Source organism: Aethalodelphis obliquidens, unplaced genomic scaffold (genome assembly GCF_003676395.1).
Source record: "Aethalodelphis obliquidens isolate GAN/ISIS:26980383/991018 unplaced genomic scaffold, ASM367639v1 scaffold4, whole genome shotgun sequence".
Lineage (NCBI taxonomy): Eukaryota > Metazoa > Chordata > Mammalia > Artiodactyla > Delphinidae > Aethalodelphis > Aethalodelphis obliquidens.
This window is the reverse complement of record NW_020837948.1, coordinates 25,746,728-25,772,416: the sequence shown is the minus strand read 5'-3', so window position 1 is coordinate 25,772,416 and position 25,689 is coordinate 25,746,728. Positions and strand designations below refer to the sequence as shown.

The following is a 25,689-nucleotide window of genomic DNA, read 5'->3' as shown; positions in this document are numbered from 1 at the left end:
GCTTTACATTAATTCTCAGCTACTACATCTTTAAATATTACTTTTGCCCCTTCTAAGACTTCAATTATATTTGCTTTTACCTATTTGCCTGTGTCCCTCGTGACTCTTACATACTTTTTGTTTTCCATTTTTCTTCCTCTTCTGTGCTTCAGTTTGGATATTTTTCTATTGACCTTTCTACATGTTCACTAATTCTATCTTCTCACTAGTTCATTAATCCTGTGTTTAACCTGTGACCAAGCCCATCCAATAAGTTAATGTCAAAAATATTTCAGTTATAGAATATCTATATGACTCTTCTTAATTACAGATTCCAAATCTCTGTCGAGATTTTCTGATTTTTCATCCATTTAATCCAACCTTTTCTTTTCTTTTTTTGCGGTACGTGGGCCTCTCACTGTTGTGGCCTCTCCCGTTGCGGAGCACAGGCTCCGGACACACAGGCTCAGCGGCCATGGTTCACGGGCCCAGCCGCTCCGCAGAATGTGGGATCTTCCCGGACCGGGGCACGAACCTGTGTCCCCTGCATCGGCAGGCGGACTCTCAACCACTGCGCCACCAGGGAAGCCCCAACCTTTTCTTTTTTCTCAAAACATTTAAATTATGTTAAAATCTTTGACTACTAATTACAACACATGGATCATCTTGGGATTTGCTTCTATTTTCTATTTGTTCTTTTGATTAGCAGTCATTTTCCTATTTCTTTGTATTTCTTGTAACTTTTAACTGCATGCTAGTCATTATGTATACAAGAATAATAAAGACTTCAGATCAGATTTTGCCTCAAAGAGTTTGCCCTTTCCACCACTGGGGTCTGATTTCCTTCATTCAATAGCTGAAAATAGGTTGCAGGTGCAGTTTAAGTGAACTTCATATCTGATTTGGTTTGCCAAGTTCCTTGAATGTCTCTCTCCTCTACACTTAAACTGAGGAGACCTGTTGTACGAGTATTCCTCTAGCAGGACATGGCCTCCTAACATCCTGCCTCCACAGTCCATCCCCCCAGCAAGACTCAGCCAATGCCCCATGCATTTTGAGAAAATTTGGGAAAACTAGCCATGCATTTGGAGCTCCTCTAAATGTCAATACTTCACATCTGCCCATGTGTTTGTCAAGACCTCCAACAGTTTCTTTCCTCCAGTAGAGTCCTGTGCCAGTGATGAATTATCAGTCTGTCCCTAGAAATAGCAAATACCCCTGGGGAAGAAAATTACCAGTGATCTCAGCTCATCTAGAAAGGGCTCTTTCCTCTTAGGAATTTTAGTTAATACAGTCCTTGATGATTTCACAGTTCTCCAATGTCTTTAAAAGTATGATTTTAATTTTTTGTCCAGTGTATTCTAGTTGCTGCAGTAGTACTGAATGATTGCCTGGGGCTGCATGCTGCATACAACCTTAAAGAAGTCCTCAATTTCAGAGTGTTTAAGAGAAAATGCAACACAACTACAAAGCAATTCCAAATAAAATACTTCAAAAAAATGTTTTGAGAAACGACAGCTTTTTAAATTAATATGTAAATTTTAAAGGAGAGAATATTCATTTCTCTTTATAAATTCTGGAAGTTTTTTTTTTTTTTTTTTTTTTGCGGTACGTGGGCCTCTCACTGTTGTGGCGTCTCCCGTTGCTGAGTACAGGCTCCGGATGCGCAGGCTCAGCGGCCATGGCTCTGGAAGTTTGGTTTTAAAAAATTACTTAGTTACATTACATGATCACATTATTTTAAAAAACTTTTTAAGATTTTAAAAACATCAGAGACTTAATTATTAGAGACAAAATATGCTGTGATCATATCAGTAAATAGGAAATATTTATCAAAGATCAACTGTGTCATTTCAAGGGGGTTTCTGCTTGACTCACTTCTGTTTTTCTCAATATATCATAGTTATTTATTCTTTTCATTACCAGATAAAAGTACACTTGGTAATTAAATCTTCAAAATAAATTATGAAATGTGCCAATTTGAATTTCTACTTCTCATTTTTTCTTATACTCTGAAAATAAAAGATGCTTTCCATGTATGGTTTTATAGTTTACAGAGCAAGTTATAAATATTTCATTTTGCTAAAATACAAAAAAGATAATAATAGTTGATTAATATTTTACCTAAAGATAATTTTTTCTATACCATGCCATATCTCAGTTTAAATGCTTCACAACACACCATATTTACCTTGTTGCTATGCTCACCATTTTAAAGTAAATCACGTTCATTTCTAGCCCTGGAGTAAAAAATATAGTACATAATTTCTCTTAAGTTTAGCTGTAATTGCTGCATTTATCTGATCTAAATCCCACAAAATCTGTATTTTAATTACAGAAATGTCAAGTATATACATAAATGTAGAGAACAATATAACAAACTCCTATGTATCCTCACATCTTACTTCAGTAACTATCAACTCATGGGCTTCGTTCATCTATACCCATAACCATTTTCTCCTTTCCCCTACAACCCAAATTTATCTGAAAAACAAATCTCAGACACACTGTTTCTTCTGTAAAAAAATTCGATATACGGGCTTCCCTGGTGGCGCAGTGGATGAGAGTCCGCCTGCCGATGCAGGGGACACGAGTTCGTGCCCCGGTCCGGGAAGATCCCACATGCTGCGGAGCGGCTGGGCCCGTGAGCCATGGCCGCTGAGCCTGCGCGTCCGGAGCCTGTGCTCCGCAACAGGAGAGGCCACAATAGTGAGAGGCCCGTGTACCGCAAAAAAAATAAATAAATAAAAAATAAAAAATCGATATGTATATTTACACAGGGATTCTTTCTAAACACAACCACAATGCCATCATTATACCTAAAAAATAAGCATTTCCTTAATATGCTCAAATATACAGTGTTCACATTTCCCTAACTGTTGTACACATACTTTCCTGACACACACACACAAAATATTTTTATAGTATCAATGACATGTAATCAATAGCAAAGCAGTATTCTCTTTTGCCACTAGATGGTACTACTGCATAAACTTCAGAAATCCTGAGATATCTAGTTGGAGGAGACACACCTTGCCTTCCATAGAGTAAATATGTTAATGATCAGTAAACATAATTCAAGATCATATGATGTATTCCAAAGTCTAATAAGTGATTTTTTGAGAAATAACCATTGTTTTGGATTAACTTTAATCCAGTGTAAGAAGTACCAATGCTTCCAAGTGGCTTTTCACAACTCGATATTCTAAGACAAAATAAACAGGTCATGGTTCCTATTCTTTAACGCCATACATAAAGCCTCTTAAAAGGAGAGATACATAAATAATTTCAGTACAAGGTCGTAACTGCTATGATAACATACACCCAATCCTGAAGAAATACGTGGATGGCTTAGCAAGGATGTCTGTAAAAGCACTTGCTGAGTAATAATCAATTCACAGTTGAATTCAGACAATATTAGTATTTAATTAGTATTTAATATTAAATAGTAATATTCATGATGTATATTATACCACATGGCTAAGAGGTCACCCTGATATTCCACTGTAGAAATTTAAGGGTCTGACTTGTATTGTTATTCTGAGAGACATTCCATTTCAACATGGAGATGGATCTAAAGATAGGTTAAAATGTTTCCCAAAAATGAATTTTGAATTTGCTCAAGTAGTTTAAAAAAAAAACCCAACAACTTTTAAAAGGGACCTCAGAATTCTGCACTACAAAAGAGACATTGAGATAGGCATGCCAGGAAGAATTCCCTACTAAGTATACTTCTGAAGTAGATGAAAGAGTAGTCCTGCTGGGAATTTTAAGTTTTTTATCTTTAAACTTTTAAAACCACATGCCATGTACAATAATTTTAGATATATTATGTTGATCTGTGTTAAAATACCAGACTATACTTTTTTAACCTAGTAGGTAATTGAGTCAGCTGTTTTTAAGGTCACCCGAAGTCTGTGGTGAGAAAAAATATTTCTTTATAGTCTACTTAATCTCCAAAAGGACTTGAGGTAGGTATCTTGGAGATCTGTCAATTGCTACTGCCATAGAAATAGGCAATTAGAGTGGAAAAGATTTATAGATACATAGGGAGGGAGGGAGGGAGGGAGAGAAAGAAAAAGAGAGAGAGAGAAAAAAAGAAAGAGAGAAAAAGAAAGAAAAAGAAAGAAAGAGAAAGAAGAGAAAGAAAGAAAAAGAAAAGCTCATATGAGTAAAAGGCTGAACTGTTATGATAATGAATACAAAAGTAAAAGAGGAGCAAAAATAGTTCAGTGATATACAGAAGCTTGAAGAATAAGGGAGACCTCAAAATGCATGGAAAAAGAACTAGAAGAGACTAGGAAATGAATACGGAATAAGAGTAGTGAGCAGACAGGAAGAAGGGGTCAGAAACCCAGATGGTTAAAATAGCCAAGGCACAGAAACAACACGTAGCAGGAAGAATTTTTTAAAAGAGAAGGAGGTAACAGTTTTGTTGAATCTCCAATTCTATAAAGTTATTAAATTCAGCAAGAGGAGAATCTGCCTAAGTAGCTGGAAATTAAAACAGTTAAAGTTTTAACCTTAATTATTTTGAAATTAGAACATATTTTCCCCAGTGCAGACTTAATATTTTATAACTTGTCATGGAGGTTATCACAGCTTTTCAATGTTATTTGGGAAACCAATTTCAGGGCGTGAAGGTGTCATGGAAATCATCTATGCTAGTGCAATGACTGTATTTTCCAAATAAGGCAACTTCTAGAAGGGTACCCTAGAGTATGTAGATTAGCTTATGGCAAAACCAGGAACAGGACCAGGTACTGACTTTCAGTTCAGGACTCTTCCCACTAGGGCACCCTGATTTTCTTGATCATCTATCATTGCAGCACTTAAGTGAAGACAAGATCTGAGACAGTTGGGGATGATGGCAATATTTAATACTTGAGATATATTCTAAGGTTGTGAGGCTAGTTTCTATGAATTACACAGAATACCCACCCTCACTATAGTGACGGTTAAGTTGGCCTTTTATTTTTAAGCTTAAAAATAACTAAGAACTAACTAATGAGTCATTGGGGTTTTACAATCATTTTCTTTATATGATTTGCTGGATGAATTCAAAACATTTTGTTTAAAAATATAAATGTTAACTTTTGCAAGAAAGAGTTTACATATTACTGCTTAACTTACAACACACTTTTAAGTAAGTGAAGTGTCTAATGCCAAGTTTACAGAAAGGAGTACTGAATAAAAATGGATAAACTACAATTAAAAGTCACAGTCTTGATACCTTCATATTAGATGCCTCAGTTTCCAGTTTTGTAAGATGATTGGAATTATCTTCTAGCTCTTGTCGAAGATTTGAGTTCTCCATCTTCAGTGCCTCAACTTGCTTTAACAACTGATCATATGAAGCTGCAGCCATCCTTGGCTACCCTTGGACCTATAAGGTTAAAAAGGATTTTGAAATTCACTACTAAAAATATAGTGGCTGCTTGTTTACAAAGAAAGGGATAAATAAAACCCTGGAGACACTTAATAAGAAGAATTGTGTTTATGTAGTAGTTTCCATCTCAAAACAATATTGTGCAAGTAGCAGCATCTTTCTAAGAGGATGAAATACTGGGGTCTTAATGAAAGACAGATAGGGCTAAAATAGAAGAGAACTTCAGTAGTGTTTGAAAACATTTGTCTTTTCACAGGTGGATGAGATTTCTATCAGGTTAGAATTTTTTAGAAGGTTTTAAAGATATTTTAAATGGCAAGACTTAGGAAATATAATCATTGATAAGAAATTTATTTATATTGGTAATATTAATTTATTTCTGGATTTTTTCCAATAGTCACATAATTTTAAAGCCAGAATGGATTAATGAGATTAGGTATTGCATTCTACCACTTTTCATTTGATAAAAGGCTAGTCTCAAACATTATCCATAGGGAAGTATGAAGTTCCAAGAAGGCGTCATTAAAAAGGCAGTCATTAACAAAATGGACACAAGGGAGAAGTTCAGATTGAGACTTCAAATCTTTTGGATAGAAAGATGATAATAATTACTAGTATAAATTCTAATACATTCATCCAAAAGGATGAATATAACAGGCCATGCTATGGCATATGCATCTTGGGACCCACTGTGTTCAGACTGAGGCTGAAAGACACTTAAAGAAAACTGATGACTTCAGGAGTAGAGACTGTCAAAGAGAAGTGAAGAAGAGCCTGGCTGTTAATTACAAGACTATGAAAGAAGAGGGGAGAAAAGAAAGATATAGAAGATAGCCAGGCAATAAGAGGTCCTTGGCCTGAAGAATTAGAGAATGCTAGGAGTTACCTTCAGACTAACCAAGTTTCAAAGACCCAGATTCTCTTTTTAGTTTAATCCCAAACTCACTTAGGAATAAATAAAATTCTACCTATATTTAAAAGCTAAAAAGTATAACAAAGTTTGTACTCAAGCAATACTTAAAGATCTGGACATTAAAAAAAATGTTTCTGTAATAAAAATCCACTACACAAAATAAGGCAGACAAATTATAACACTGGCTAGTCATGACAATATTGGGGGTTCAGCAACTGGAAGGTCCCTAACAAGGGAAATCAAGGGACTCAAGTCTCGTCTGTTCACGAATGGCTAGAGTCAATGATAAACCTGGTGCAACCCACTGATTCCTGAGGAGGAAAACGGAATCCTGGGAGGTAGGGATCACTCACAAAAGTCTTTACTGCTGAAAAGAATGACTTGTATTTGGAGATCTGGGTCTTAATTTCAGTCTTGGTCCTGTTTTTACCTTTGCCCCTTCATTGAAATTCACTTCACCATTTGTACAGTGGACATTTACTACCTGTTCTAATATAATTTACAGGGATACTGTTAGAATTAAGAAACAAAAGGAGGGTCTAAAAATAAAAGTGCTGTGTAAGTTATATTACGAAAATACACTTGAAAGATAACTTCCTTAGTAAGACCTACTGTTGATCTATTGTTGTAAGCCCCAGTCCCCCAACCAATGGACAAGAGGTGAAGAATAATTCACCCTCTTAAAAAAGACAGAGATGTCTCAAAAACAAGGGAGAAATTCATAGGTGGGGTCACTTATCTGTTTTACACCATACCACTAATAAGCAGGTCTGGAAAGAGGTAGCACATTAAAAACCATGTGACAGAAGTGGGGGTCTGACTAAAATACTGTCAGAATTTTAATGTAAGCCCTAAAATTCTTCATTTCAAATAAAATCCTAACAGGTAATTTTCCACTAAAACAATAAAATAAGAGAAAAGGTAATAACACAGAGAAAGAGCAAAGTACACAGAAGTATGCTAAGACACAGAGGTTATAACCTCACACAATCACAAAAAGAACCAGATGGGCAAAATGAACACGAGACTACTAAAAGTGCTCTTCACTGGAGGGAAAAGAATTCAGCCCTTCAGATGGACAATTAAAACATTTGATCATGGGACTTCCCTGGTGGTCCAGTGGTTAAGACTCCACACTCTCAATGCAGGGGGTCCGGGTTCGATCCCTGGTCAGGGAAATAGATCCCGCATGCTGCAACTGAGGCCCAGCGCAGCCAAATAAATAAATAAATATTTAAAAAAAAATTTTGATCACCTTTTTTCCCCCCTCCAGAATCAAATCATTTAAGTCACTTCTGCTTTAGAAAGCAGGGTGCTTTGATACAATTTTACAGGAAAAATAAGACGTTTCATGGAGTAATACTTTGCCTTATACCCTTGCAGGATGTTGCAGCCATCCCTAAGTCAAAACTGCTTACTGAAAAATTTAAGAACTCATTAATTTATTTTAGAATGCCTTTTATACAATCACATGAATTTCATACCAAATATATCTCAAATGAAAGTCACTCAGCATCATTAAAAATATCAAAATTTATCACATGAAATGGGGAAAAACTCTGAATCTTTCACGCTACTGAGAATATACAAAGATCTAAATTTGTTTTTCAGTAAGGATACCCAGTAAAGAGATCCTCACCCCTTAAGAGTAGGGTAGGGGAGAAGAAAGCAAAAGGACTGTTATTTAGATTTTTATCCAAATGTTGACTGGAAAACAAATTTACCAGTATCCTAAGAAATTAATGCAAGGAGGCAGAAAAGTTTAGGCAGGCAATTAAAATTAAGTCTGAAGGATGCAATTAGAATCAAATATGAAGGATTCTTTATTATAATTTAAGAAGTTTGGGATCACTTTTTAAAAAATTAGTTAAACTGCTTTTATTATTTGTTTGTTTTTGTGGTACGCGGGCCTCTCACTGCTGCAGCCTCTCCCGTTGCGGAGCACAAGCTCCGGACGCAGATGCGCAGGCCCAGCGGCTATGGTCACGGGCCCAGCCGCTCCGCGGCATGTGGGATCTTCACGGACTGGGGCACGAACCCGCATCCCCTGAATCGGCAGGTGGACCCCCAAGCACTGCACCACCAGGGAAGCCCTATTGTTTTGTTTTAATGAATTAAAAAAAAAAGATGTATTTGCCAGTACTGTTGATGGTAATGAAAAAAGAGGAAAATACCAATAGAAAGAAGAAACCGAAAGAGTCATAAAAGACTACTTTGCTCAATTCTATGTAAATAAATTTGAAAACTAAATGAAATAGATAATTTACTAGAAAATGTAATTTATCAAAACTAACAACAAAAAGAGATGGAAAATCTAAAATTTACAACAAAAATCACTATTATAAAATCGACATTATTCAACATATTAATAGGTCTACACAGAAGAAAAATATTATCATGCCAAAGGTGATGAAAAGATGCTTTACAAATTCAATGTCCAGTTTTGTTGAAAATACTCAATATAATAGGACACTTTTTTTTTTTTAAACACAATATATAGCAGCCCAAAGCCAGTACCACAGAATATGGAAACACTGGGTATACTATATTCCTAAACTAAGGGAAAGCCCATTTTTACCACTCTTACTCATTGTACCAGTCAACACAATTAAAGAATGAAATTAGAAAGGAATACTATTGGCAGATGATATAATTATATACCTAGAATATCCAAAAGAATCAACTAAATATTACCACAACAAGATAGTCTAGTAATTTAGTGTAGTACAAAATATACAGAAACCTTTCCTTTATATGTGTAAAGAGAAACCAAAAGAATCAACTAAATATTACCACAACAAGATAGTCTAGTAATTTAGTGTAGTACAAAATATACAGAAACCTTTCCTTTGTATGTGTAAAGAAAAACCAGGTAGAAGATGAAATGGAAGAAAAGATCTTATTTATAATAAAAAAACACAGGCAAAAAACCCCAAAAAACCAAAACCAAAACAAAAAAAGCACAGGCATGAACTGAACAAAGAGTTCAAAACATATTATGAGAAAACTATAAAATGCTTCTGAAAGACACAAAGGTACATTTCAACAAATGGAAAGACATACCTTGTTTGTGTACATAAAGATTCAGTATCATAAAGATGTCATTTCTCCCTAAGTTAATTTATAAATTTTACATGGTCCCAATACAAATATTATATAAGACTGGTTTTTATTTTGTTTTCTGCAGCTAGAAAACTGAAAAGAACAAGCAAAAAAGGGAAAACATGAAAAAAGAGCAGGAGTACACCTACCACATATTAAATTACTGTACAAAGCCATTATAAATAACATAGTATGAAGTCAACTGTACTGTACAGTAAGTTAATTTCTTAGTTCTGATCATTATACTATGGATATGTAAGATGTTAACATTAGGAGAAGCTAAGTGAAGGGTACATGGGAACTCTCAATTATTTTTCCAACTCTTTTGTAAGTCCAAAGTTATTTAAAAATAAAAAGGCTTTAAAAAGCCATAATAGGACTTCCCTGGTGGTGCAGTGGTTAAGAATCCTCCTGCCAATGCAGGGGACATGGGTTCGAGCCCTGGTCCAGGAAGATCCCACATGCCGCGGAGCGACTAAGCCCGTGCGTCACAACTACTAAGCCTGCGCTCTAGAGCCCAAGAGCCACAACTACTGAGCTCGCATGTCACAACTACTGAAGCCCGTGTGCCACAACTACTGAGTCCACGTGCTGCAGCTACTGAAGCCTGCACGCCTAGAGCCCGTGTTCCACAGCAAGAGAAGCCACCACAATGAGAAACCTGCACACTGCAATGAAGAGTAGCCCTCACTCGCCACAACTAGAGAAAGCCTGTGCGCAGCAATGAAGACCCAATCTAGCCAAAAAATAAATAAAATTTAAAAGAAAAAAAAAAGCTATGATATTGGCAGATGAATAGATCAACCAAGGGAACACATTTTTTTTTTTTTTTTGGCAGTACGCGGGCCTCTCACTGTTGTGGCCTCTCCCGTTGTGGAGCACAGGCTCCGGACGCGCAGGCTCAGTGGCCATGGCTCACAGGCCCAGCCGCTCCGCGGCATGTGGGATCTTCCTGGACCGGGGCACGAACCCGTGTCCCCTGCATCGGCGGGCGGACTCTCAACCACTGCGCCACCAGGGAAGCCTGGGAACACATTTTTTAAAATTCCATAAGTAAATATATGTAAATTTAGTCATAATAAAGGTAGCAATCTCAAACACACGCAAAAAGATGAACTTTAAATAAACGGCAACGGAAACTGGACAGCCATGAGGAAACTGACAAAACTGCACCTTTCCTTATACTACACAACAGGGTAAATTACAAAAGAAACAGGGATTTAAATGTTTAAGAACATTACGTGGCATTTAAATCATGGAAACAGTTCTGTTTTTAACTAAAGATACTTAAATGGAATATACCTGCTTCCAAGAAGGCTATTATGGAGCAAATGAACATTTTAATTTTACCTGATTAGTTAATGGGTAAGGCACATGGAGGGCCTGTTGGAGCTCTGAAGTGATGATGTCTATTACTAGACTAGGAGTGACAGATTGGGTTCTTAGGTTCCTTTAAACAAATGCGAAAGTTTTTACTTGGTATAAAAGCTTAACTACTTTTAAATAAATAGGATACATCCATGCAGTGGAACATTACACTGGCATTAAAAAGAATGAGGTTGATGTAAAAACAAACTGAAAAAAGGGGGAGAAAACAAAAAAAGAGTACAGATCACTATGTCTCATACTGTCCATCTTGTTCTAGTAAAAAATAAAAGGATTGTATAAAGATAAAAATGTCATTGAAAGGATATACAAAAGTACAGTCATTGCCTCTGGAAAAAACGGTCTCAGGTCTGCTGAGAAGAAGTTTTTCTTTTCATTGTATATCTTTGTGTAAAGTTTGAAGATCAGAGCAAAAAGTTGGTTTTTTGAAAAGACTGATTATGATTAAAGAGAGAGAAGAGCCCAAACATTTAAAATGAACAAAACTCAAAGGTGGGGGGAACTGACTCGAAGAAAAAGAAAATCTTAAAAGTTCTGCAACATTGAAAAACTGGAGCAGTAGTTAAATATTTCCCCTTTCCTTCTCCTAACACAAAAAATACCAGATCCAAATGGTTTTACAGACACCTTCTACCAAACATTTGAGGAACAAAGTATTCCAACCTTTTGTTTTTTATAAATGTATTTATTTTATTTATTTATTTTTGGCTGCGTGGGGTCTTTGTTGCTGCACGCAGGCTTTCTCTAGTTGCAGCCAGCGCGGGCTACTCTTGGTTGCAGCGTGCAGGCTTCTCATTGTGGTGGCTTCTCTTGTTGCAGGGGCACAGGCTCTAGGCGCGTGGGCTTCAGTCGCTGTGGCACATGGGCTCAGTAATTGTGGCTCACGGGCTCTAGAGCGCAGGCTCAGTAGTTGTGGCACATGGGCTTAGTTGCTCTGCAGCATGTGGGATCTTCCCGGGCCAGGGCTTGAACCCGTGTGCTGTGCATTGGCAGGCGGATTCTTAACCACTGCACCACCAGGAAGTTCCTAAGGTACTAATTTTCTTCTCCACACAGCTTTAGCCATGTTTCATAGGTTTTAGTATAAAATGTTTCCGTCTCTATTTCTTGATAATTTATAATTTTAATATTGATTTCCTCTTTGACTCAGGGATACTTAAAAGATTCTTCTCAATTATTAGGTGTATAAGATGACTTGTGAGTCATCCTTCTATTGCCATTGATTTATTGTTTATTAGATTGATTGGAGATTGTTGCTTACAAATGCTACCATTTTGAATTTTTTAAGGTTTGCCTTGTAGTCAAGAACATGACTAACTTTTTTAACTATCTCACTGAAATTTAAGAAAAGGGAAAAGTGTACAAAGTTCTCAAAGTTATATACCTATTTATTGACTGTAGCATATTATTTAAATCCTCTGCATATCTGTTAAATTTTTGTACTTGACAGGTGAAATTTAGAAAGCCTACCATTTATTGCATGTCATGTAATACAGTAAGTACCATATATTAATATATATGTAATTTAATCTTCTCAACTGTGAGGTAGGTATCACTTCCCATTTTAGAGTTAAGGAAGCTGGGACTTCAAAATGGCAAATAATTTTCGTAAAAACACAGATCATGTGGCTAAGCCAGGATTCAAACTCATATTTGTTCCCAATGCTCATGCTCCTAAGACCATGTAATACTACCTCTACATGGCTTTCATGACCTGGTGTACCCGATACCAGTCTATGTTCCAAACTTATTTTCTATTAAGTTCCAGTATAACCCTTCTCCTTAAGTAATTCCCTCTTCACCATTCCATACAAACTATTTTGTACTTCTGCTCATAATTCATCTCCTTTTTTGAATGCCCCATCCTTTTCCCCTCTGCTTTGCTACCCTTTAAGGCCCAATTCTGTTGCCTTACATAAAACCTTCCTGTCTCCTACAGCCAGTAATGAGTCTTCCTGCTGATTGTACAGTAAATACTATACAACTTGGCTTAACTGTTCTCTAATTATTCCACTTTACTTTGGCAAGTTTTGTTTTCTACCTTTAAGACAAGGTTTGTATCTAATACTTAGCTTTTGTAATTCCCAAAATGCTTTACTCAGTGACAGCCACAAAAAGATAAATACATGCAAGAATAAACAGCCATGGAGAGCAAAGAAGAGAAAAAAGAGGGCACAAATTCAGAGAATGTCCAGGATGACTTTCCCATTAAAAGAGTAAGATGATGGATTTCTCTCTATGCGATTCAAATCAACAAACATCTGAGAACTTATTATTCACAAGACACCGTGCAAATATTATAAGGAGATTTTTGTGGGTTGAATTGTGTTTCCCAAAATGATACATTGAGTCACAGGTAGCTAATCTCTGGTACCTGTGAAAAGTGACCTCGTTTGGAAACAGGGCCTTTGCAGCTGTAATCAAGTTAAGATAAAGTCTTACTGGATTAGGGTGGGCCCTAAATCCGATGATTGGTACACTTAAAACAAGGCCAAGTGAGGAAATGAACACAGAGACACAGAGACACAGGAAAAACACCAAGTGACAATGGAGGCAGAGACTGGAGTGAGGCAGCTGCAAACCAAGGAATGCCGAAGACTGCCAGCAACCACCGCAAGCTAGGGAGAAAGGCATGGAACAGATGCTCTCTCAGAGTCTCCAAAAGGAATCAACTTTGCTGACGCTCTGATTTTGTACTTCCAGCCTCCAGAACTGTGACAGAATACATTTCTATGATTTTAAGCCATGAGTGTGTAGTACTCTGTCACAGCAGCTCTACACCACCAGGGAAAAGATAAATTGACATGTTCCTTATTCTCAAGTATCTTATTAACAGCAAATGGGTAGTATTCCAGTAGGAAGGGGAAATAGGATCCATACACAAATAAATCAGACGTTTGTGTCTCATCTTACATTCTCTTGGCTCACTTTAACTCTAGTCATTGCCGCATCAATCAGCTCACTGCAAGATATAAACTGACAGCACAACGGCTGACAGGTATCCTTTTGTTTTCTGTTCTAGTCTCAGTGACAACCCAGTGTGGGTCACCAGCATTCATGCATATACAGCCTATAAAAGAATGAACACTTGATGGGACAATCCTTGACTAAAGGGGAATGGGAGCTAGTAAATATAATTCTTTTCTTTAGATGGACAATTTTATATGGCTTCTTTAAAAGTCCCAGCTTTCAGGACTTTCCCAATTATCCAAAGCGGTGACCAACTTGAGAACACATACTGGCTGTCCCTCTTCACTATTTAACACTTTCTAAGCCACTACTCCTGTTCCTGGATCACTTCCCAAAGCAAGTATTTCGCACAAGGCCTCAAGATTCTCAGAATCTCAAGATTCTGACTTACAGGGGACCCATGCTAAGATACAACTTACCTACAATTCAGAGGCAAGTCTGGGTTCAAAAGATTGATATAGAGTCTATGGGAGTCACACCTTGCTGAGAAAATTGGAGGTAAGGGCACAAATATGGACTGGAGCTACATTGTGGCTAGCTATCTTCACAGTGTAAAGAAGATGAGATTTGGATAGAGTACCCACAGAAATGATACGATAACAAGACTAAAAGGTACAAAGTCACGTTGCTTTAATGTTTCTCAGTTTCTATTATAAACAATGTCAGAAGTAGCTAATATACTGACAGGTAATTTATCAATTAATTAATGATAATAAAACCAAGAATCTAAAAATAGCTAGTGGAATATATATTTCAATATTCTTCATTGATATCTGCTTACTATCTTAGTCACCATTGTATACCATATTATAAACAAATCTGGTAAATGAAAATCTGAATTTACTCCAAAAAGTAACATTCATTCACAAAAATACAACTTTAAAAAAACCACTTCAGCTTAAAAGAAGGAACTGTATGTGTATGTCTGAAAACAAATGAAGACCTGTATGTGTATGCCTATAGTAGACAGAACAGTGGCCCCACAAACATGTCCATGTCCTAATCCTGGAGACCAGTGAATATGTTACCTTACAAGGCTAAAGGGACTTTGCAGATGTGAACAAGTAAAGGATCTTAATATGGGCAAATTTTCCTGGATTATATGGGTGGACTTACTGTAATCCCAGGGTTTTTTTTTGTTTTTGGTTTTTTCTTTTGGGGTATGCGGGCCTCTCACTGTTGTGGCCTCTCCCGTTGCGGAGCACAGGCTCTGGACGCGCAGGCTCAGCGGCCATGGCTCACGGGCCCAGCCGCTCCGCGGCATGTGGGATCTTCCCGGACCGGGGCACGAACCTGTGTCCCCTACATCGGCAGGCGGACTCTCAACCACCGCGCCACCAGGGAAGCCCAATCACAGGATTTTATAAGAAGGAGACAGAAAAGTCAGAGTCAGAGAAGGATATGTGAAGACGGAAAGGGGGTCGGAGTCAAAGAAAGATTTATTGTGCTGCTCGCACAAAGATGGAGGAAGAGGCCATGAGTCAAGGAATGCAGTTAGACTCTAGAAGCTGGAGAAAAGGAAGGAAATGGATTCTCCAGATAACCTCTGAAGGAAGTACAGCACTGCTGCTGTTATGATTTTGGTCCAATGTAAACCATTTCCGAATTCTGATCTCCAGGGTTGCAAGATAATAAATCTGGGTTGTTTTAAACACTAAATTTGAGATAATTTGTTACAACAGCAATACGAAAAATGCCCTATGATCCAGTGATCCCTCTCCAAAGAATAAATTTCAGTGAAATCTCACTGACTATGTAGTGATCTTAAAACAGATCCACAATTTCTTTGACCTTATACCTTCAAAAGTGGAGCTTAATTCATCTCCTCTTGTGTGGGCTGGACTTAGTGACTCACTTCTAATAAAAAGAATACGGTAGAAGTGATGGGCTATGTCATAAATGGCTTTCTTCTTGCTCTTTCTCTCTGGAATCACTGGGGAAGCCAGCTGCAATGTCATGAAGACTCTCAGGCAGCCCATTGTGGAGACCCATGGAAAAGAAGCGAGGCCTTCTGCCAATGGTCAGGAGAAACAGACTGTGAGTGAGCCATCTAGGAAGTGAATCTTCCAGTCTAGTCAAGCCTTCAGATGACTGTAGCCCTGGCTGACATCTTAACTGTAACTTCATGAGAGATTCTGAACCATATACCCAATTAAGATATTCTTGAATTTCTGCCCCAGAGAAACTCTAAAGTAATAAATATTTGTTGTTTAAGCCATTACGATTTGGGGTAATTTATTGTACACTGATATGTAACTAAAATAGTCTATAAGAAGTCATATACAAGGATGTACACCATAGCAAAGTTTGTGGTAAAAGAGATTTGGAAAAAACCTAGGACCTTCACATCTGATAGACACTACAGAACATTAGATAGCAGAGTTAGAACGACAAACTAGATGGACATAAAGTAAAACAGGTCTTAAAAACAGTATCGAGTTAAAAATGTTCAGAAGTTATGTAAATTAAAAACATAAATTTGGGTACATACCCCCAAAGAAGTGAAAGTAGGAACTCAAACAGATATTTGTGCATCCATGTTCAGAGCAGCATTATTCACAAAAGCCAAAAGGTGGAAGCAACCCAAGTGTCCATTGAAAAATGAATGCATAAACAAAATGTGGTATACATACACTGGAATACTATTCCACCTCAAAAAAGGTGGAAATTCTGACACATGCAACATGGATGAAACCTGAAGACGTATCTTATATGAGGTTCTTAGGGAAGTCAAATTCATAGAGAAAGAAAACAAAATGGTGGTTGCCAGGAATTGGGGGGAAGGAGAAAATGGAGAGTTAGTGTTTACCAGGTAGTTTCAGTTGGGGAATGTGAAAAAGATCTGGAGATGGACTGTGATACACTCACAACAATATGAATGTACTTAATGCCACAGAACTATATATACACATAAAAATGGTTAAGCCGGTAAATTTTATGTATGTATATTTTACCACAATTAAAAAACCCTCATTAACTATAAAAAAGACAAAATGCTAAATATTTCACAAGAATTAACGCATATTTAAGAACATATGTGAATGAGTGCCTACAAGGGGAGTGGGAATAGGGCCTGGGAATAAAGGGGAGAAGGCTTGCCTTTTATGGACTGACGTCATGATTTGATTTACAAAAACAATTTTCAAGAACGTATCTATTATATAACATATGAGATGTCACCTATACCAAAACAAGAAACCGTCTAGGTAGCTTTCCTTCTAAGAGGTGAACTTACAGAAATCAAGAACCACAGATTATTGACTATTGGAACTAGAAGATCTAGAAATCACTTCATCTAACCTCATTTTACATTCAAGGCACTTAGTACTTCAAAACTAATTTGCTTTTCAGAATTATCTGCTATTCCAAGCAGATTTTACAAGGCATGGTGTTTCAAAGAGCAAACCACCACATTGTTTCAGTTAGAAGACATTTTAGATGATATAAATCTTTAAAGATCCTAGGAGTAGCCAAAGCAATCAGTGTTTTCAATGCAATAGCAATAATATTTCACACAGTTCTATTGTAAGTTTCTTAGAGGTTAGTTTCCATGTCTTATTTGACTCTCCTGAACCTTTATAGGTCTGGCATTTAGTAGGTACTCAAATGTGTAGTCAATGTATTTCCTCAAGTCATCTTTTCTATATTATATTGCCCTATCCTATCTTATGTGCTATGTAAAATTCCAGAGTGTAGTACCAAAAAAAAAAAAAGAAAAAAAGAGGACGGAGATCAAAATTAAAGAGAACATTTAATATAAAAGGACTGTTAAATTATGTGAAATTAGGAAAAAAAAAGAGAAAAATGGTAAAATAAAAATCCAAAGAGCAATGCATGAAAAGACTGCAATTAATAGCTTTGATTCAGTTCATAGACCTACTTATGAATATTTAACTTTTGAACTCCTTAATAGCTCAATTCTGGCAATATCAATTAACAATGAATAATTTCAAAGACCAACAGTACAGTCTTATATTAGGTATTTCATAATGCAAGGGGAAAGAAATCAACTTTTCTTACTTTAGTTCTTTATTTCTTATTTAATTCCAAAAAATATCTCTATCTAATACTGTTCTGTTTAGTTGAAGTTTAAGTTGATTAATAAGATGATAGTTTCATAGAGTTAGAACAAAATAGAAGACTTATGTTCTTTACATCCTTATACAATACATGACCTTGGATAAAGTCACAACATATGCAATTAGGAATAATCTAACGTTTAAAATGAAAATAATGCTACATTGAGCTGTTTAAATCATAAAATAATTTATGTAAAAATAAGAATCATAAACTCTCAAAAACTATACCAATTGGAGTTCAAAGAAATGAATGGTATTAGCTATTAAATTTCACTTGAAAAAATTTTTTAAATTATTGAAAAAGTATCTTGAAGGATCTTCTGGAAATTTTGGATATACTGCAAAAAACAAACAAATAAATAAATAAATTTCACTTGAAAATTTAATGCAACATCTTTAATTCTAGGTACAGTTTCCATCAGATTTTAAAGAGATCGTAACTGATACCATAACTGATACCCATAACTAAACCCTGATACCCATAACTAAACAATTCTTAAAGCAAAAATAGTTTTAAAAATAAAGAATAAAATCGCTTATTTATCAGTGAAAACTTTACATAGTCTAATTTTATTCAAGTCCGATTCCTTATTATCTTGAAAAAAATCACTGAAACAAAAATTATAGGTTCTTTCAAGACTTTCTATTACATAAACACTACTTAAGAGACATTGATCCTGGAGGGCTTTACAAAGCCACTGCCACCCTGTTCAGAGAGTAGGGAGGTGTGACAAGCTGGCTACCATAAATAGGCATTAAGATAAGGCATTTAAAACTACTCAATCTGAAAACTTGTTTTTAGACATTTAATGAAACAAAAATACAGTGCAACGGAAAAAGTCTATATCAAGAGTATATCTTATGAATATTCACTAAACAGAAATACATCTAAAAGAAAAATCATACTGCTTTAATTTGAAATATTTGCCTATAGACTTTATTCAATGATATCTAAAACTGACCAGAGTAATATAAAATTACCTAATAAACACAGACCTTAAATATTAAGCCTATGAAAAATTTACCACTGTAACTTTTCACAAAGTGATTTACATTATAAAGTGATTTACTCTTGAGTAACCTAATTAATAGCATAAAGCTATACTAACAAAGGAATAGATCCACTACTTCATACATAATTTATTAAGATTTCCTATAGGATTTATTTAAAGCAAAGAATTTGAGCATCTCTTTTGTGATACAAAGTGTCTGATAAATTCCACTGTCAAAACATTCATAGCCTGATATTCTTCCTACTTTAAAAAACTAAGTTATCCTTTCCATCCAGGTTGTAATGATATGATAAACTATGGCTTTTTGTAAATAGACTTCTACCACCAGCATTGCTGCAAGGGTTCTTATTCCTCTGCAGTTATCTTTCCAGCCTGGGAGGGAGAAAAGCACTGCTGCAGTCATCTGCAAAAAGGCATTACATTGCATCTTAAAACTAACAAAGACACTGGTATCTCTTTGCCACCCTATTCACTGGCAGTTCACTTAGAACTGCAAAAGCAGGCACTTTTGGTAACCCAAATTTCACGGATCAACCAAAACCACCACTGAAGCTCTGCAGTACCTGCCTCCACCTCTTCCTCCTCTCCCAAGGAGCCCTTTCCACTAGGTTCATAACAGCCATCAGCAGCAGCTTCGTAACCCCTCCCCTGGCTACCACTGCATGTGTCCTTGTGGCCAGGGAGGAAAAGAAGCCTTTCAGTGGGCTAAAGCTTTTGCTCCTCGCCATGAATATGCTCCATTCTTTGTTGTCCTCTACCCGTTTCCTTAGATACTGTTATTCCACTCGACTCTGTCAACATGCATTATAAAAACAAAACCTCCTTCTAGCTTCAAAAACAGCTCTTTCTCACCAGACTCCCCTTAACACTCCTACCCCTCCCCCCCTCTTCCTCTTCTGTCAAAAACCCTGGATCAGAAGCACAGGAAATCCATCTCCTGTGCTGCAATGGTGGGGGGGTGGGGGAGACGCCCCTGCCTCCCCGCTTGGCATGTGGCATCAGATTCTGTGCCAAGGAAAGACCATCGGCTTTAGACAGTGCAAGGGAAAATCGCCTCCTTCTCCCCCGGCAGCTAGCCGGGCCATCGTAGCTCCAGCACCTACCCCATTTCCGAGCTCAGCAGCACCTCCATTCCGTCTCCAGTGACACCCAGGCGGGCTGCGCCAATACAGCCACATGTCGGTCACGTGTGCCCACGCCCAGCCAATCGGAGGGTCCCCGACGGGAAAGGGGAGCGCCCTGGTCCGCATCCAGCGGATTACACAGCTGCTTCACGCTCCGCTTTCCGACCCGCACTCCCGACCCGCACTCCGCACTCCGCAGCAGGACATAGGGCCCCGCCCCGCCCCGCCCCACCCCACCCCAAGGCTCCAGCCCTAGCCGGCACTTAGTGCTCACTGGCTTCACCTCCGGGCAACCCTCTGGAGCTGATGGAAGCAGACAAGCATAATGCGGGTGGGGTGGGGGAGGCCCACGGAGCAGGAAGATTAGCACAAGATACTGGCGGTGGGTGGGTAATAAATTACATCTCATTCGCTATTTGCTAAGATTTACATGCTTGCAACACAGAGAAAAAGAATTTCACTAAATGTATTAAAACGAATAATTTTACATTACGTATCACCGATTTGTTAGGTAAATCACTGGAACTGTGTTTGAATTAAAAATACAGTCTCCAGAAATGCTATGGTGGCAGTAAAGTAGAGTAGTTGAGATCAGAATCATGGAGCCACACAGTCTGGACTGAATCTTTGCTCCCGTCACTTACTAGCTGTGTGACTTTAGTCACTTTCATTTCCCTTGCAAAACGGGAGTAGAAATGTTGAATAGAGAAGTTAATATATAGGAAGCAGTATTTGGAGCAGACCCTGACACAGTAAATGCTGTTATTCACTACTAATCTGAGACTTAAATATTTTAATGCAAATTCTGCATTTCACTTAAATTTAACCAAGTGAAGCTTGAATTACTAATTTTTTTAAAATAAATTTATTTTATTTTTGACTGCACTGGGTCTTCATTGCTGAGCGCGGGCTACTCTTCGTTGCAGTGCGTGGGCTTCTCATTGCCGTGGCTTCTCTTGTTGCGGAGCACGGGCTCGAGGCACGCGGGCTTCAGTAGTTGTGGCATGTGGGCTCAGTAGTTGTGGCATGTGGGCTCAGTAGCTGTGGCTCGCAGGCTCTAGAGTGCAGGCTCAGTAATTGTGGCACACGGGCTTAGTTGCTCTGCGGCATGTGGGATCTTCCCAGACCAAGGCTCGAACCCGTGTCCCCTGCATTGGCAGGTGGATTCTTAACCACTGTACCACCAGGGAAGTCCCTGAATTACTAATTTTTATGAGTTAGAAGGACAAAATCCAAATTGCCAAGAATTTAAAGTGGATTTAAATTCTGTTTAAATGGGGATGGGGGTGGAATCAGTTTTCATGATCTATTTCAAATTTAAAAGGATACTTAACTTTAGGTTTTTTAATGAAATGTATTTACTATAATCTTTTAATTTTTCAAATTAATAGCATGAAAAGCAGCAAGCAAGCTATTAAATAGCACACTTGGAGCAATTTCATTTTATTAAAAATGGTATAAATTAGAAAAGTAATAGACAAATAGCAAAATGCTCCTAGATGTACACACGATGGATGGTTCACAGTGGTTATCCATGGAAGGTGAGATTATGGAGTGATTGCTGCTTTTCCTTTCTGCTTCTGGATATTTTTTTCTTTATCTCTGTATTATAATGCCTAATATATAGCAAATACCCCCTAAATATTTGTTGAATGAACAAATGAACAAACATGAATCACATATTACTAGTAATTTACTAGTAAGTAGAAAAATTATATATTACATAAAAGTTTAAATATATTTAGAAACACTTTCCCTTGATATTTGAAATAAAGGAAACATAAATCAATTTGGTTCTATCTTAAATATCCCTTTTGTCAAGATGACTTAGTTTTACAAAAGGCTTTCAAGATTCTCTTACTGAAAGTGCATGATTTATTGAACAGGACTTATTTATACAGTCATCAACTATTTGTGACAAATTCTGAATAGATAATTTCTCATAAGGCCTAAAACTTCTGGAAAGGAAGAATACATTTTAGAAGCTCCTAAAAATAACTTCTTAGTACCCTAAGAAACAACTCTATTACTCTTGACTCAGACTATGACTCAAGCTATTATTTAGTATACCAGTTTGTAGCCAAAATATTTTCTAAAATTTTATTACATGTGTTGTAACAGTGTTTCAAATGACAAAATTTTAAAGAAAGCTATGACCATTATATGTTCACCGATCAATAAAACTCAAATCAATTAAAAAGCAAGCCAATCTAAAAACTACATTTTACAATATGGCCAACTGAATTTTTTCAGTAAAATTTTCAAACCAGTTTTCTCAGATTCCACAAAAGTTTGATTTGAATTTTGTATTAAAAATATACTTAGGGCTTCCCTGGTGGCGCAGTGGTTGAGAGTCCGCCTGCCGATGCAGGGGACGCGGGTTCGTGCCCCAGTCCGGGAGGATCCCACATGCCGCGGAGCAGCTAGGCCCGTGAGCGATGGCCGCTGAGCTTGCGCGTCTGGAGCCTGTGCTCCGCAACGGGAGAGGCCACAACAGTGAGAGGCCCGCGTCCCGCAAATAAATAAATAAATAAATAAATAAATAAATAAATACACACATATACACTTAGCTATTTTTAAAACTACAGTTAAAAACATATACAATCAAAATGTTTTAGACCAAATTTGAAAACAATGGAGGTCACTGAAGCATTAATTTGTGCTACTAGGTTTATATGTATCTCAGAATAAAGCTCCTGCCATCCCTATTTGTATAAAAATGTTATTATTCAGGCTACATACATATGTATGCATTAAAAGTATTTTCTGATCAAAATTTGCTATAGAAATAAATTGTACATTAAGGCTATTATAAGACTGTACTGACAAACATGCCCCTGATTTCAAATATCTGTGCTCATTATGATTAGCTTTACTGTTTTTAATAAATATTCGTAAGTAAATGTTATAAATATGAACACATAGTGCACCTTAAAAAAATAAACAACCTCTGAACCTTCTGTAACTTAAAAAAAATTGATGACTCAATAGAAATAATAGGATTCTTAAAGTCTTAAATCCTTCATTCTATTTTAACATGAACCTCTTAGGCTTAATTTAAGACTTGTGATTTTGAAAACTGATAAGAATATGGGCAACAATATCAACTAGAATAAAATGAGTTAAAATCAGTGCTCTGAATTCAGTGATCTCAACTCGTACTTTAATACTTAACTCTTTCTTTACTGGAGACCTCAGATACATTGATAGCAGAATAAAATATAGATTTATGCCTACAAAGAGATCAACGAAAGTTTTTTCTTTAAAAATAATAATTATGTATTATAAAAGCACATGCTAGTGTAAGTTCTCCAGGTGCCAAGCAACCAAATAAAGGTCAAATTCATTTAAAAATCTTCCAGTCTTCAGATTCATACTGGGTTAGGGTATGACAAAAAATCCTAAGAACAGAATAAAGTGGGTCAGAGACCAAAGACCAATTCTCCCATTGTTTCTATACTTCTCATGGGACATGGGAAGGAGCTGAAATGCTGCAATGGAAATTGGATTTTTAGTGATGTATAAACTAAGTGAGAGATATATACATGGTCTTCTACAAGCCAGACATATAGATGTGTTCTATGTTACCTCAAAAAGCAAAAGTTTCTCAAATGTTTCTAGCACCAATAATAGAATCTTAGTGTTTTTCCCTCCAATCTTTCTCCTCTCTAATCAGCAAATATCAAAATAGATTTTTACACCCCTGCTCAAGAACATTTCATGGCTTTCTGTTACTGACAGTGGAAGTGAGATAGTCTGGAGTTTAACTGTAGAGTGCCTACGCTAAAAGGCTTTCTACAGGTATTAAGTTTTCCATGGCCACCATAACAAATTACCACAAATTTAGTGGCTTAAAACAACAAAATTTATTATCTTACAGTTTTGTAGCTCAGAAGTCCAAAATGGGTCTCACTGAGCTAAAATCAAGGTGTCTGCAGGGCTCTACTTCTTTCAGGAGGCTCTAAGGGAGAATCTGTTTTCTTGCCCTTTCCAGGCTCTAGAGACCAACTATATTCTTGGTTCAAGGCCTCTTTCCTCCATCTTCAAAGCTAGCAGTGGTGGCCTGGGTCCTTCTCAATTTGCAGCACTGTCACTTTGCTTCTATTGTCATTATCTCTTTCTCTGAATCTTGTTCTTCTCTTCCCTCTTTTAAGGACTTAAAAACCATTCTTACATTGGCCCACCTCAATAATCCAGCTATCCAGGGTACCTCATTAGCAACTTTATTCCACCTGCAACCTTAATTCCCCTTTGTAACATAATCTAACATATTCACAGGTTCTAGGGATTAGGAACTGGACATCTTTAGGGAGCCATTATTCTGCCTACCACACTAAAGCTTTATCTTCAACTATTACAGAACTTGCATCCTAATACCAGTCCAATCAAACTAAACACTTAGCCATTTCTTTTTTTAAAAAATAAATTTATTTATTTGTTTATTTTTTGGCTGCGTTGGGTCTTCGAGCTGTGCTCAGGCTTTCTCTAGTTGCAGCAAGCAGGGGCTACTCTTCGTTGTGATGTGCCGGCTTCTCATTGTGGCGGCTTCTCTTGTCGCGAAGCATGGGCTCTAGGTGTGTGCTCTTCAGTAGCTGTGGCTCACAGGCTCTAGAGCGCAGGCTCAGTAGCTGTGGCGCACAGGCTTAGTTGGTACGCGGCACATGGGATTTTCCAGGACCAGGGCTCGAACCCGTGTCCCCTGCACTGGCAGACGGATTCTTAACCACTGTGCCACCAGGGAAGTCCTCACTTAGCCATTTCTAAAACTTACCTTAGACATAGAACTTTCTGCCTTTACTATAATGTGGTACAGTAGAAGGCTCCAGCATATGGAGACTGAAGAATCAGGTTTAAAGTTCTGAGTCTTTCATTTTGTAGCTCTGTGACTCTGGATGTTACTTAACTATCCTAAGACTTGGCTACTCTTTCATCTGTAAAATGAGAATAACTGTTTGGCTTATTTTATAGAGCTGTTATAAGGATCAAATGTGTAACTGTGAACAAACTTTATACACTATGAAATGTGTTTTATGAGTAACGGATTATTAATTGCTCTATTGGTCCAAATCAAGATTCAGCTTAAACATACATTTCCATGAAGTAATCTACCATCCCACCTAGACTCCTAGACTCCTCACCCTCCTCTTCCCTCCACTGTTCCCTCCTTTTATGGCACAAACACATTGTAGCTCTGTGTGTACATCTCCTTTCCCATTCCTGACTATAAGAATCCGAGGGAAGAGCCACACCTGATTTTATCTTGAACGTCTCATGGTGTATACCATAGTATTTTGTACGTAACAGGTGTTCATTAAGTATTAGTAGAAGGAATGAGTTAAAATAAATCTCCAAAGGGGACCCAATGCTCTCAAGGAATAATAGTAGAGCAAATGCTGATTAATGAATATTAGTACAAAGTATAACTTTCTACAGAGGAAATGGAATGCTTTAAATAAAAACCCTAGGCCCTGTAAGTGAAAATATGTGACGCAGCCTTGGGGCTAAGTTTCTGAGGTTAGGTGGCTGCACAGTAGAATCACTTTAGGAGCTTGAGAAGTTTTAAAAACACCATTAAGTCAGAATCTCTGAGGATGAGGTCCAGGCATTGGTGGGTGCTGGCAGGATTGCGAAGCACCACCCACCACTCTAGCTTCTGCTATCAAAGCTCCTACTGCACTATGATAGGGAGACCATTTTGAAATGCCTTTTAATTCAGTGTGCTATACAGATTGAG

The 25,689-nt window shown here is 37.3% G+C and overlaps 1 protein-coding gene across 6 annotated transcripts in view; it reads right to left on the bottom strand.

The window, feature by feature from the left end:
- APC (APC regulator of Wnt signaling pathway) overlaps positions 1 to 25,689 on the bottom strand; it is a 143,578-nt gene that overhangs the window by 90,088 nt on the left and 27,801 nt on the right. For 5 of the 6 annotated variants that reach the window (XM_027100084.1, XM_027100070.1, XM_027100079.1 and 2 more), the window contains exon 2: positions 5,213 to 5,365. In XM_027100084.1, coding sequence (XP_026955885.1) covers positions 5,213 to 5,347 — 135 coding nt within the window. In that variant the 5' untranslated portion in view covers positions 5,348 to 5,365. Of the gene's footprint in view, positions 1 to 5,212; positions 5,366 to 19,934; positions 20,032 to 25,689 lie in introns of those variants that run through there. The other variant, XM_027100074.1, reaches the window with a different exon arrangement.